We start from the raw sequence: 13,561 nt of genomic DNA, 5'->3' as shown, positions 1-13,561 counted from the left end.
CTTCTCCCGTGGTGTGCTGAAGGACAAGCTGGCTGTCTAGCAGTCCTGAATTTTGGGATGTGTCTCAGAGGGCCAGAAATATTGCTCCTGCCACATTTGCAATATTTAAGGTTCTTGGTTCTGAGAAGCACAAGGTCACCTGTAGAATCTTTACAGTCAAAGGGCCACCTGCACAAACCAGGACTGAACACACATTGGAGCCATGCCCAGGTCTGCAGATGTGGGGGGTACGATTGGCATGAAGGCTTCTCCTGACAAACTGTTCCTATAACTTCCTGATACAAAAGAACATGCGGGAGAAGGAAGAAAAACAAAACAAAACAACCATCATCAACAAGATTTTCCAACTGTGACTTTCACACACTGGCAAGGACTTCTTCATAGCCCTGCTCTGAGAAACAACTGATCTGGCATATTCTGACACCGACATCACTTCTAGGCCAGAGCCCAAGTCAGACAGGAACACGAAGGAACAAAGGCACAGCTGTATCATCATCATGTTCCTAATATTGAAATATAACCATGTGAAGACATGATTTTTCCAGGCCTCACATACATATGACTTAAGAAAGATCCTCAAGGGGCATAGTGAGCTGTATTACAAATTCCTCAAAGATGACATATAATTATCTATATTTTGGAAAGCATTAGAAGAAACACTGGAGGGGAATCCAACCAGTGGTATTCCCTCAACATCACACTAACAATTTAATTTCAGTTGCATGGGTACAAAAAGATACTGTGTAATTAAAATGGCAAATTATTTCAATATCAAATCAACAAGAAGCTACACATGCCTGTAATCCTGTAACGTCAGTATTCTCCAACTCAAACTTACATTATAAAATAACAACAACAAAAAAACCCCACATATTTTGCCTAAATCAATATTTGTATGTTTTTTTTTCTAAGAGAAACAAATACAAATCTGAATGTGTTACTATTATTTTGAATGTCCTCAGCAAGCTGGCAGAACATTCTCTAAACAAGAAGATAAATATTATTACTACAAGAATTACTACTACTAAGTGGAGCTTGTATGAGTCAAAAGGCAACCATGTCAAACTCAGCACCCAAAGAATGAGGCCTCTCTCCACTACAGACTGGATCCTTAACTTGGGGCATCTGTCCCTCAAGCCAGTGGACCTTTGAGAATTTACACCAGTTGAGGATCTGACTCATAACACTTGATCAAAGGTCAAATGATCAGTGTCACAATCTGCTTTAAACAGGATTTATGAACACCACCGTGCCACAGACTGCCGAGCACGTGATATCTCTGCTGAACATAACCCAAAATGAGGGCTTACCTACTTGAGGCACTCTGCTTGAAATTTCTGTCTTTTTAGACCTGTCCTGTGTTCTCTCCCTTTTGTTACTGTCCTCTTTTCTTCCTTCTGTTCCTTTGTAGTCTCCTCAGGTAAACTGAAAGCAGGCAGACGTGGGTTGGGTAGTATAATTTGAGAGCTCCTCCCAACTACTGGAAATGCAACTTCAGTCCTAGCAAGGAACATTTCCAAATAAATTTTCATCTCAGTTGAAAAACAAATGAGGATACCTGAACTTTTTTTTTTTCCCTTCAGCTGATCACTTCAAGAAGAGTGTAACTTTGGTCTAATTACTGCAGACAGTGTCATGATGGGATGAAAAGTCCACATTGCAAAGCCATATGATGTTCACTCTCTCCTGTTCCTTAAAAATTTTAAGGCATGGGGGTCTGACAGATAATAGAGATCTACCTTGTATATAATATACACATTTCATACCTTATGCTCACTCTTAGCTTTGGATTTTTATGAAGTTGTCAAACACACAGGTGCCAATTAGGAAACTAGAATCCAGTCCCTACACAGAGATTTAGTAATTAATCAGTGTCTCTGCAAGCTGTAATTAAAAGCTTCATTAGAGGGAGAGCAAAAGTAAAGAGGCAGAGACCTGGTTTTGGTATTGTTTTTCCTATAAAATATACTGTTCCCTACAAGTGACCCATCCAGCACTCTCCAGCTGTATTTGTTTAAAATTAACTAGAACAGACCCAATCTAGGCATTCAGACTAGCAAAGCAGAGAAAACACAAAAGGTTAAAGAATTCTTAGAACCTGAAGCGTTACCTTCTGCAATGTTACCTGGGTGTCTAATTAACCAATTAATTTCAAACTATTGCTGCCAAATTTCAAGTTGCTATTAAGAACACTAACAAGGCTGACTGTGCTAATATTTATGGCCAAAGAAAGAGGGACCTTGGTTTCTCAGGTTCTTCACATATGTGCAGAGCAGTGCCTGTACCTCCCGTGAAAGAACTCACAGTTTATATATCCCTGCATAGGATGGAGACAGAGTTGTCAAGCACAACAAAGGGACCAATGTGAGCGTAAAACTAGGTTCAGGGTTACCTTAAAATCTTGATTATCTCTAAGTATCTGCACTAGTAACAACTAGGGTCTATAAGAATAAAAAAATCCAGACTTGTTTGGAGATTGAAATCCAGGCTTTCCCTGTGAGATAATAAGAAGATTAAACAGTAGCTGTTGCATTCATACAATGTACAAGTCACATTTCTACTTCTCCCCCCACCTGCTCCCATCTCAGTATCAGGTATCTTAATGCCCTGTCTCTCCCCATTGCGCCGACAACACAGAAACTGAAGTGACTGACTATTGACATCTGGCAGGAAACTGCACTTGTAAATATCAGCTTAGATTCATTACAGTTCATTACATTTTTGTCAAACTGTATGATGTCATATTGTCTGAAGTAAAAAATGTTCCCTCATATCATACAGCCTCTTAGTTATTGTCCTAAGAACATGCACACACAGGTTTCTTTTCATCCTGTCCTTATCCTTCATATAAAAATAATATGAACGCACGCAACACATTTAAGTGCAAATACATTATGTGGAATTTACCCTTTGGGACACTATTAAAATGTAAAAGAAAATATACCCAGATGATCCACTTCCATGTATTTATGATAGTACATGACTGACTACCTAGCAGACAAAACACCCCATTCTTAAAGGACGTGTTTTCAGATTTTGGAAGTGACCTCAGCAGGAAAAACTCACCTTTGTTAATACCTCTGCACATTTAGAATATACTAAAAGGAACATACACACCCATTTCATACTTTTAGTGAAGTCTTCCACCCATTCTCTTACCTGTTTCTAGGAGCATTTTTAGAAGTGACAAACACTGAATTCTTATCAGAACAACTCTTGACCCATCCTTGTTAAACTGGGCCCCTCATGAACAACTGATTTGTGCTCTTCACTCCCACAAGCATCTTTCAGGTGCAGTTTAGAAGACAAGGACCAGCAAGTACCTTACTCTTTCCTCATTACAGTCTTGCATAATGTGATCCTGGTCTTGACAGACCGTTAGAAACCACTAGAAAGCACGAGGGTGAATGAATGAACAAGTGAATGAATAGCAGTGTTATGACAGTAACACGTCTGATGGTTCCAGATAAACTGAAAAATCTGTGTTCCATGGCAAATCAAGTAATAGATTTGAAGGAGATCACAGCCTGGTATCCCAGACTGCATCCTGCTGGCCACAGAACTCCACCTGCTATCTCAGGCATCACACACATGGATATCAGGATGAAATACAAAAAGGATGGGTGGTCTCATCTCCTAAATTATGTCAAGATAGCAGAAAGTTTTAAATTCTAGACTTGATCTAATCTAGACTGATTTGATAAGGTAGAATAACCAGTTTGCCTGAGTGTCACCACTGAAACAGCCAGAGTACTTACTTATCCCACAAGGATACTGTCAGGTTTAATTAATTATGTCTGTGAAATCCTTTCTAAATGAAAAGTGGCAAGCATGATTTATTAACTAAGTCTAAAGCACCACTGCAGAATCAGAAAGTGTTCATTGTTTCACCAAGAGAATAACACTTCTCATAAAATACATTTCAAATGGGAAATTATAATAACAGCCCTTTTGACTTATTTAGACTTTTCTATGAGGAGCAAGGCAATAGATTTTTGATGAGTTCTAGGAATAGAAGCATAATCAAGAACAAGAGACACAAGAACACTCGCCCACTGACATGAACCAGCTAAACGACGCTGCATAAATCCTGAGAGCGGGGTCTGCTGTAGGGCTGAGCTGAGAGAAAACCACTCCTCTGCTTGTTAAATGCTGCTTGCTTGTAGTCTATGTGCATGGATCTGGGCAAGTCTCATAGACACAAACACCCAACCAAAGACCCCAGCAATGGACAGAGAATGGCATCAGTAGCCCAAAACCACCAGCAAGGTGGTGATGTAGGATCTGCAAAGGGCCTGATCTATGTCAGCACGACTGCTGCCATCAGCTCTCCTCTCAGGGAATCACAGCTCTACCTGGCAGGCAGAATCCAGGTGTCAGAGTTAGGAATGACAGGTTGCTGTCATGGATGGACGTCTCTCAGGATGCAGTGGGGCCTCTTTTTAGATACACTTTTCAGTGTGATGATACAAAACCCCAGAGATAAAAGAGTAGACTGGAACATTCGGAAAAGACATGGCTCAAACAACCTGTGGATTACACTGATTCAGAACATCCACAGGGCAGGTCTGTGGTCCAACTCTCCTGGACAACTCCACCTATTTGGCCTGTACTGGCAAGCTCCCCACCCTCCATGCCAAGAACAGGAGTTTCAGAGAAGGAAATGATTCATGCCCTCAGAATGTAAGTAAAATCCCACAGATCTAAGAAAATACTTATTCATCTACATATGTATACATGCATACCTCATGTTCACCAATTACATTTCAATCAGATCCACAAATGAATAAAAATACCCCAAATCTAGTGGAATTTAAGATCAGGTGGCATGCCACAGATACGGCATGAAACCAGCAGTACCACGTGACTTAAAATACAATGTCAGCTGAATTTGGGCCTGATCCAGCAAAAAATAACCACAGCTTTTGCAGGCTACAGACACATAGGGTTTGAATGGCTTCACTGTGTCAACGTGACACATAATTCAGAAATATCAACTTGTTGTAGCAAATAAAGACAGTAAGGGATTGTCTGGACTTGGTCAGAATCCTTTACAAAAGTATTTGAGCTAAAATTATAGTGTAAGAAATGGTGGGTGATGTTTGATTTGTGAGTAGGCCAAGACAAACCCATTGTGAGATCCCCTTAATTAAGTTATTACTCATTTGTTTACATTTTGAAGTCTCCACTTCAAGTCACCTCTCTGTCTCTTTGTTTCCCAGCTTCCTCCCTCTTTATCACATCAGCTTAAGACAGCCAGGCATGAGAGGCACTTATCCATGCTGGCGCAGGCCTGGTCAGGCAGCACAGCTCTTCAGCAGGCTGAAAGGGTGGGACAACCAAGCTTCTGGGAGCAGCCAAGCAGCTTAGACACAACCCCCATCTTTCCAAAACAGCACCATGCTTAAGAGCTGGATTCAGCAGCAGGCTCCAGCACAGGAGCCTATCTTGCTTGCTAACAGGGATTTTCAGGTTGCCAGGTGCCACCCTGGCAGGGAAGCTCCCACCTCGGGTGGGGACACACCTGAAGTGGGCAGATGACACCGTGAACAATAGTCCTTGCCCATGCTGCTATTAAACAAAAAGGCACTGCAGGTAACATTGTTATTTGGAGACAAAGTGACAGGAGTAACACACTGCAGGTCTCAGGGCAGTCCACCCAAATCTTTCCTAGTGTTTGAAACAATTCCCACCATAGACATCTGGGAGTAACCTGCCTTCAAATATCCTCTATCTGGATGGTTATATTGAAGACATGGAAGAGATCTGAAACCACCAAAGAATGCAGTGGTTACACTGCCTGGATGTCCATCATACCTCTGTGCACATACTTTCCTGGACAGGTAGAAGAGTGATTTTCATTTTTCCCTAACCAATTCTTCCATCTCCTGCTTACAGGTAGTTACTACATGCCATGAAGACCTGATTGTGGACTCCTGCTCCAGATCAACTTTCACTCTGATTTAAATACATTTTATGTAACTATGTAATTGAATTATAGAATCATGGAAAGGCTTGAGTTGGGAGGGACCTTAAAGATCACCTTGTTCCCAGCCCCTGCCATGGGCAGGGATGCCACCCACTAGGCCAGGTTGCTCAAAGCCCCATCCAACCAGGCTTTGAACACTTCCAAGGATGGGCATCCACAGCTTCTCTGCAAAACCTGTGCCAGTGCCTCACCACCCTTAGTGTAAAGAACTCCCTCCTAACATTCAATCTAAATCTCTGCTCTGCTAGTTTAAAACCATTCTCCCTTGTCCTGTCTCAATCTGCCTCTGCCCCTTTTGTATAAGCCTCCTTTAAGTACTGGAAGGTTGAAACGTGGCCTCCCCAGGGCCGACTCCTCCTCAGGCTGAACTATCCCAGCTGTCTCAGCCTGTCCGTGTAGCTGAGGTGCTCCAGCTCCACTGAGCACCTTCCCGGCTCTCCTCTGGATGTGCTCCAACGGGCTGCCTTTCTTGTGCTGCGGATGAGCCGGGCACAGCCCTCCAGGTGCGGTGTCATGAGGGGAAAGGGGGTGAAACGCCTCCCTCGACCTGCAAGCTGTTCTTCTGATGCAGGCCAGGAGGTGTTTGGGTTTCTGGACTGGAAGTACACACTGCTGGCTCGTGTCCAGGTTTTCACCCACAAGAACCCTCAATCCTCCACTGGGCAGCCCCCAATGAATTGATCGCCCAGTCTGTCCTCATGTCTGAGATCGCCCCGACCCAGGCCCATTGCCCCCAAATATCAGAGTTCTGGGCCTGTTCCCAACCCTATGCAAAACCACATGCGGGAGTAAAAAAGAAGGAAGAATCCACAGAGATGGATTCCATCGTCCTGCAAATCCTCGCGCGAAGTTCGGACAACGCAGGGCTGCCCATTTCCGCTGCATTTCCCACACTTGCGGTGCTCGGCGGTGCCATCGCCCCCTTCCTTCCCTGAGGGGGCACGAGCGCTCCCCTTCCCGCTCTCCCGCTGCCGCCGCCAGCGGGAGCCACGGCGCGCGTTCCCCGCTGCTCCGTCCGTGACGGGCTGTGGAAAGGCTGCACACCCTGGCGGGCCGCACGAATTCCGCGAACTGGAACAGCAGGGCTCCCTGGATTCGCCTTTAGCCATTTACACAAGGAACCCCAGACTACATAACGAGATAAAAAGCGGCCCACAGGCGCCGGGCGGGGACGGGGCGGGGCTGAGGGCGCGGCCCCATCTCCCCGCCCACTTCCGCGTCACGTGACCGCGCGGGCCGGAGCGATGGCGGCGCTGGGGCCGGGCCCGCTGTGGGTGCGGGACCCGCTGGCGCCGCGGGCGCGGCCGCTGCCGCTGCCCCCCGGGGGCGGCTCCGTGCTCTGCCTCCGCCGCGCCCGCGCCCAGGAGCTGGTGAGTGCCGGGGGAGCGGGGGACCGCAGGCGGGTGTGGGGCCCTCCGGCCTCGGGAGGCGCTGTGCTTCCGGTGTCGGGGGCGCTGCGCAGGCCGCCCGCGGCCTCTGCCCGCCGTGAGGCCGCCCCGGCAGCCGCGGACGGGCGGTCGCGATGCCCAGCTGTGCGCACCTTGCTTTGGTTGCTGTCGCTTAGCTGAGCAGGAGGGTTTGCTGTAAGAGAGCTTTGTAGCTTCTTATCTATATTATATATATATATGTATATATAAATATACGTATACGTTGTGATGGGTTGACCCTGGCAGGACTCCAGGCACATCCCAAAGCCGCTCTATCCCTCCTCAGCTGGACAGGGGAGAGAAAATGTAGCAAAAGGGGTCAAAGGTCGAGTTAAGGGTGGGGAGATCTCTCAGCAGTCACCGTCAGGGGCAAAACAGACTTGACTTGGGGAAATCAACTTCATTTATTACCAGTCAAAATCAGGGTAGGATTATGAGAGGTGAAAGAAATCCTGAAAACACCTTCCCTCCCTATTTCCCAGGCTCTATCTCCTTCCCACCAGTGGCACTGGAGGAGAGAGAATGAAGGTTATGGTCAGGTCATCACAGGTTGTTTCTGAATTTTTCCCATAGTACAGCTTTTCCCCGTTCATGTTTACAAGCTGATTTAGACTGTATTTAATCCTTTGGTAACCAGAAATTAAACCAAGCACCGTAGAGAATGTTCATGCTTTTTAGATTGATTTTTTTTTACTCTTCTCTGGAAGGAAGTAAACACAACTGCTTAGTGATTTTCTTTGTCACAATGTTTCATTTTCTCTGTCTTAATGACCTGACTCAATTTTGCTGCGATTTTAGAACATCCCAGAAGAAAGCTTGTATGTGAAGTGTAATGGGCGACTGGCCAGCGATGAAGATGAGTTGCAGAGTGGAGTTGTTTATAGCCTGGAGGCAAGACTTTATGGTGGAAAAGGAGGTTTGTTGTTTGATCTGCTTGTTAGTGATTAGATTCTTAGGTTAAAAAACTTTTGCTGTGCCATAGTCTATCCTGATAGCAGGAGTCCTCAGATACTGGCAGATCTCTTGTTGTGTGTATGATTGATACAAAGTCTCTGAGCTAAAACCAAAGTGTTTGTGCAAAGCTGAGGACTGACCAGGGAAGCTGAAGTCCAGATCTTCCTCACATCCCTTTTCAGCTTATCTCTGTTAGTAGAAGTTTGTAACAAGCACCCAAGTGACTTCAGAGTTGAAGTTGTGTTAAAAGCGACTTGTCATCTTAGACTGCCAAGTTTAATTCAGGGGTCACTTAGGACAAATATTTCAGTACAAATAGTCTGTGATTTCAGTGTGTTATGTGACCTAATTGACTTTATCTTCTCTTACTTAAAAGTAAAACCAAACATATAAATGCCAAAATATCAGTAGCCAAAGAACTAAAGAATTCAACCTAAGCTGGACTCCTTATATTGATGAGATGTTTCTGTTAAGCTAATTCCTAATTACTTTTTTGCTCTGGAAGGGTTTGGGTCGATGCTGCGAGCCCTTGGTGCTCAGATTGAGAAGACAACAAACAGAGAGGCTTGTCGAGATCTCAGTGGAAGGAGACTGCGGGATGTCAATCACGAGAAAGCGTAAGGCATTTTCTCAGAAGTTGATATTATAAAATAACCTGATCCTGTAGGTCACTGTTAACAAAAGAGGTCAAGTGACAGCCTATTGTAGCAATGAAATGGTATTTTGAATACTAAAAAGAGCGAAAATGAAATCTTAAGTGCAGATGGAGTAGAAGCCAACGGGGCTTTCCTGACTGTAATTCTATTATTGCAAAAATAGATGTGATATTACTGCAGCCCAAGTCTGAGAGACTGTTCTGCACCTCTTGGATTCCTCGTGTGGAATTCTCACAGTTCTCTCTGAAGCTGCAAGACTGCAGTCTTGGGGATGTGTGAACTTAACTGCTGTTTCTGGCTTTCAGAATAAATCCTACTCTCTGCTCTGTAGCAGAATCTCAGTCTGTTTGCTCAGTAATTCCGCTGGGTGCTGTTGTCTTTTCCCGTTGTCTCCCATCCTAGCAGGTGGTGGAAGCATTCTGTAGCTGCAAACAATGAGCAGCTGTTACAGCAAACACTGTAACCCCTGACTTTGGTGGTTGTGTCGTGTGCAGGATGGCAGAGTGGGTGAAGAAGCAGGCGGAGCGGGAGGCGGAGAAGGAGCAGCGGCGCCTGGAGAGGCTGCAGCGGAAGCTGGCGGAGCCGCGGCACACGTTCACCGACCCCGAGTACGAGCGGCAGTACCGCGAGATGGCCGAGCGCCAGGAGGAGTCCCTGCGCATCGGTACTGCAGCCTGGCCTCCTCTGCCCTCAGAACACACAGCACATCAGAGGCCTCTCTAGCCTCACTCCAGTTGGAAAATTTAAAAAAGAACTGGTTTCTTCCAATTGAATGAAATCTTAAATTTCAGTGAAATTTGCTTGATTTAATTTTTCCTCTTTATCTGCAGTGTCTGTTAAATTCCATTGAATAGTGTGACATGATAAAAGTGATGCTTCACCTTGCTTTGCTAGATCACCTCGTAATAAGAGCCAGATTCTGTGAAGGTGGTGTTGCTAGTTGAGCTGTAAGAGTTACACGGTGAAACTATAAAGGGATTGTACATAAAAGCTAGACATTGGATCCAACTGCAGAATACCATGTTTCACTTCCTGGTCTTTGTAGTTACTTTATTTATCCCTGTATTGTTCTTTTGCTGTCAGATAGATAGTGAAACTTGAGGCTGAATGGGATGAAGAACTGGATAGTTCAGTTCAGGAATCCAATTTTAATTGACTCTGTGCCTTAGCAAATCCATGTAGGAAAGCTTTTCCTGCTCCTCAGAGTATGTTCAAGCTTTCAGTCTACACCACCAATAGTGATTCTTTCCATTAGTGTTTTAAATTGCATCTGAAGTGAAAAGATAAGTAGAATTTACAACATACATGAATCGTCTCCTGATGAAGTTCTCTTTCAAATTTGTTTTGAAGGCTTGCAGGTTATTGCCAGCAAAGCAGTGTCATCAGAAAGTGGCAAGAGTCGGAAGCGTCTGGGTGAGCCTGGAAAGAGTGAAACAAAATCTGAAAAAAGAAAATGTCCTTGGTAAGGGTTATACTTTGTTTTTATACTTCAGTCTTAAACCTTCAAAAGGATGAGAAATTAGATACATACAAGTAAGGAGAGTCTTGTCTGAGGTGTAGACTGAGATAGAAATAATGAAACTGATTAAGTCAAAGAACTGAAAGTGAACATTTCTGCATTCCTGTAATTCTGTCCCAAATGGAGTGGACAAATTTCATTTGCAAAAATAGAGACTTTTTTTCCCCCACCCCTTTTAAATTATTATATTTTACTGCTTCCTATTGTCCTTTTCTTCATAAACTAATTATATTTACAATGAACTTTAAAAGATTATTTTTCTCCCCTGGCATCTTTCAGCTACTGTAACATGAAAGAGAAGTCAAAGATTCCAGTCATTTCTGTATTGGGAATGCTGTAATACCTGTTTTTGGGCATTTGTATGTCCTTCTCAATATCAACAGCTCTTCATTAACTAAACTGACCTAAATAGCTCTTAGAGTAGTTCTTTAAATCTCTCTGAAGTGGGTTTTGGGGAGAGAAATGTGGCAATTTAAAAAAAATACTATTTAAAATAAAAAAAAAGTTAAGATAGATGCATGTTGATTTGTAACATTCCCTGTACCAGGCCGGGATTGGATGAGGCCACAGGCTCAGGCTGTGAGGATGACAACAAGGATGACTCCCCTTGTGCATCTGACAGTTGTCCATCAGGCAGCAGATCTAATGAAAGTGCTGGAAATTCAGATGAATGTTCAAGCAGCTCTGTGGCTTCAGCAGAGGACAGTCCATCTACCAGTGCAAGTGAGAAACCACTGGAGCAGCCAGAAGGTCCTGGAAGAGATCTGCAAGGAGAGCTGTGCTCAGGTGGGCAGGCTGGAATTGTGTCTGAAGAAAACAGCAAAATGACAGAGCCCCCAAAGGAAGAGGCCCAAGGAAAGAATGGAGTGACTCAAGCTCAGAAAGAAGAGCAAGAAAATGTTCCTGCTAAGGCACAGGAAACAAACCAGTCACAGAGCACAGTAAGTATGAAGCAGTACAAAATGTGATGTGTCGTCAGCTGCTTTTAGAGCTGAAGAAACAAACAAGCTCCAGCAATGTAGCTTTTCCCACTGGATTTATGAAAGCCCAACTGATACTTGGCAGCAAAAGGTGCCAGTATTTCCACTTTAATAGAAAGGGTCCTTGCATAATATTACTGTCAAAGATTTGTGGGGGTAATGAATCTGAGCTTACTTTAGCAATAAAACAAAGTGTAGGTCTATTTTTCAAGCTAAGGAGTTACTGGGATTTTCTGCCTTTTTTCAACTTGGGTGGAAAGTCTGCCACTGGCAACAACTGAACTCTGATGTGTGAAAGTTTATTACAGTTCAGTAGGGAAAATGCCAAGGATGTAATCTGATCAATTAGAACTTTGTCATCTACTGTACTATTAGAGCTGGCAAGTTTTAAACAGGATGTTTACCATTCTTCACTGTTTACGTTTTGCTCAGTATTTGCAAGACTTTCTATTCCTAGAACAGGAAACTCCACCAATGCTGTGGCAGATTGTTATTCCAGGTGGAAATATTTTTATAGTAGTGCTTGATAGTTTTTTTTTTTTAGAAGAAGGGTGAGAATAATGAGGCAACCAGTTGGGTTTTTGTATGCTTAGCAGGACAAAGGTTCTGATTCTGCTGGCAAGAATTGTTTTTGCTGAGAGCATAAGGGAAGTGCTCTCCTTCTCACTGCTGTTATTACTTGCTCTGAAGTCTCTTTGGTACAGACAATAAGACCAGTGTGTGCATTTAAATATTGAACAAAATGGGCTTAGATTTTGGTGTCCTTTATAGTGTGTTAGTAAATTCCAGCATTTGAATTTTCCCATCTATTCCAGTGTGTTTTTGTAGACAAGACCCTGGGATTGCACTAGACAATCTGTAGGGGTCCTTTTTACCGTCAGTCAATTTGCAAATATGCCAATTTCCTTTGAAGATGAAATTTTAGTCCATATTTTCTTTTAGTGGCAGGATGACATGTAAACTTCACAACTTGTTTTTTGGGGTTAATCTTATTAAAAAGAGATGCTTTTAAATCGATATCTTTAATTACAGCTTAACTGCATTAGAAATAACTTTTCATCCTCCTTCCTGCTCCTACTGGAGGTATATTGGTTATATTGTGCATCAGGCTAAAAAGGGGCTGTCAGCTTTGCTGTGCCTCTGGGAGCCATGGTTAAGCTACTGAACTGCTGGGCAAGATGGTGAACTGTTGTTTTTCATTCAGTTTTCTTGGGAGTATTGAACTTCCCTGGGGATAATCATAGAATCTTCTGAGATCTAAGGGACTCAAAAGAGTCAAAGTCCAGCTTCTGGTCCTGCACTGGACAGCTCCAAGAAGCACACCATATGCCTGAGATCATTGTCCAAATGCTTCTTGAACTGGTTTTCTTGAATATTTTTCTCAAATGTTTTTGTCTTTTCAGGAGGTAGAACCAATAGACCTGTTGGCATTCAACTCTGCTGCTGAACTGGAAGCCCTGGGTTTAGAGAAACTGAAGATGGGATTGATGTCTTTGGGACTGAAATGTGGAGGCACTTTGAAGGAAAGAGCAGCAAGGCTTTTTTCAGTGAGAGGTCTGTCTAGAGACCAGATCAAGCCATCCCTGTTTGCAAAGCCCCCTAAGGGAAAAACCTCTGGTTAGATTTGGAAATATTTACCTTTTTTTGCATGTGTATTTGATGTCGTTAAATAAAAGCTCTTGGTATCCTTTCAACTGAGTATCCCCAGCTTTTGAACTCACATCCACAAACTTTGTTAGCATCCCAAGGAGTTACAGAAAGGATGGACAGGTGGGAAGGATATCATCATAGACACAGTGCTTGGGGATCTGTTCCACAGTGTATTGGAGGGAGAAGAGAAACATTGAGGCTCTGCAAATCACATCTCATGGAGGTTTTGACAGGACAAGTGGACTCTGTGTAGAAAGGAAATGGGTGTGTTTACTGCATGTTTCGTTAGGAAACTTGGGATGAAGGGTGCTTGGGAGGTCACCTTAGCATGTTGAAGTTTTGCTGGTGTAAATCCATTAGGTGGGGATGTTAGATGCTGGCAGTCC

The 13,561-nt window shown here is 43.7% G+C and overlaps 1 protein-coding gene across 1 annotated transcript; it reads left to right on the top strand.

Annotated features, from left to right (window-relative positions):
* The first annotated feature begins 7,189 nt into the window (after window positions 1-7,189).
* Window positions 7,190-13,219, top strand: SDE2 (SDE2 telomere maintenance homolog). The gene is made up of 7 exons (XM_058836331.1): window positions 7,190-7,359; window positions 8,215-8,332; window positions 8,876-8,987; window positions 9,521-9,690; window positions 10,377-10,488; window positions 11,093-11,486; window positions 12,929-13,219. Exons 1-7 carry the CDS (start codon window positions 7,234-7,236, stop codon window positions 13,145-13,147), a joined length of 1,251 nt encoding a protein of 416 aa, XP_058692314.1. The 5' UTR covers window positions 7,190-7,233; the 3' UTR covers window positions 13,148-13,219.
* Window positions 13,220-13,561: the final 342 nt, after the last annotated feature.

This window comes from Poecile atricapillus, chromosome 3 (genome assembly GCF_030490865.1).
Source record: "Poecile atricapillus isolate bPoeAtr1 chromosome 3, bPoeAtr1.hap1, whole genome shotgun sequence".
Lineage (NCBI taxonomy): Eukaryota > Metazoa > Chordata > Aves > Passeriformes > Paridae > Poecile > Poecile atricapillus.
The sequence above is the reverse complement of the archived record's forward strand: the minus strand, read 5'-3'. Positions and strand labels throughout refer to the sequence as shown.

Excerpts from the sequence above, each read along its gene's own strand:
- SDE2 (XM_058836331.1), top strand. The coding sequence starts at position 7,234 with ATGGCGGCGCTGGGGCCGGGCCCGCTGTGGGTGCGGGACCCGCTGGCG. Across the intron at positions 9,691-10,376 it reads GGAGGAGTCCCTGCGCATCG|GCTTGCAGGTTATTGCCAGC; the intron begins GTACTGCAGCCT and ends TTTGTTTTGAAG. Across the intron at positions 10,489-11,092 it reads GAAAAAAGAAAATGTCCTTG|GCCGGGATTGGATGAGGCCA; the intron begins GTAAGGGTTATA and ends TCCCTGTACCAG.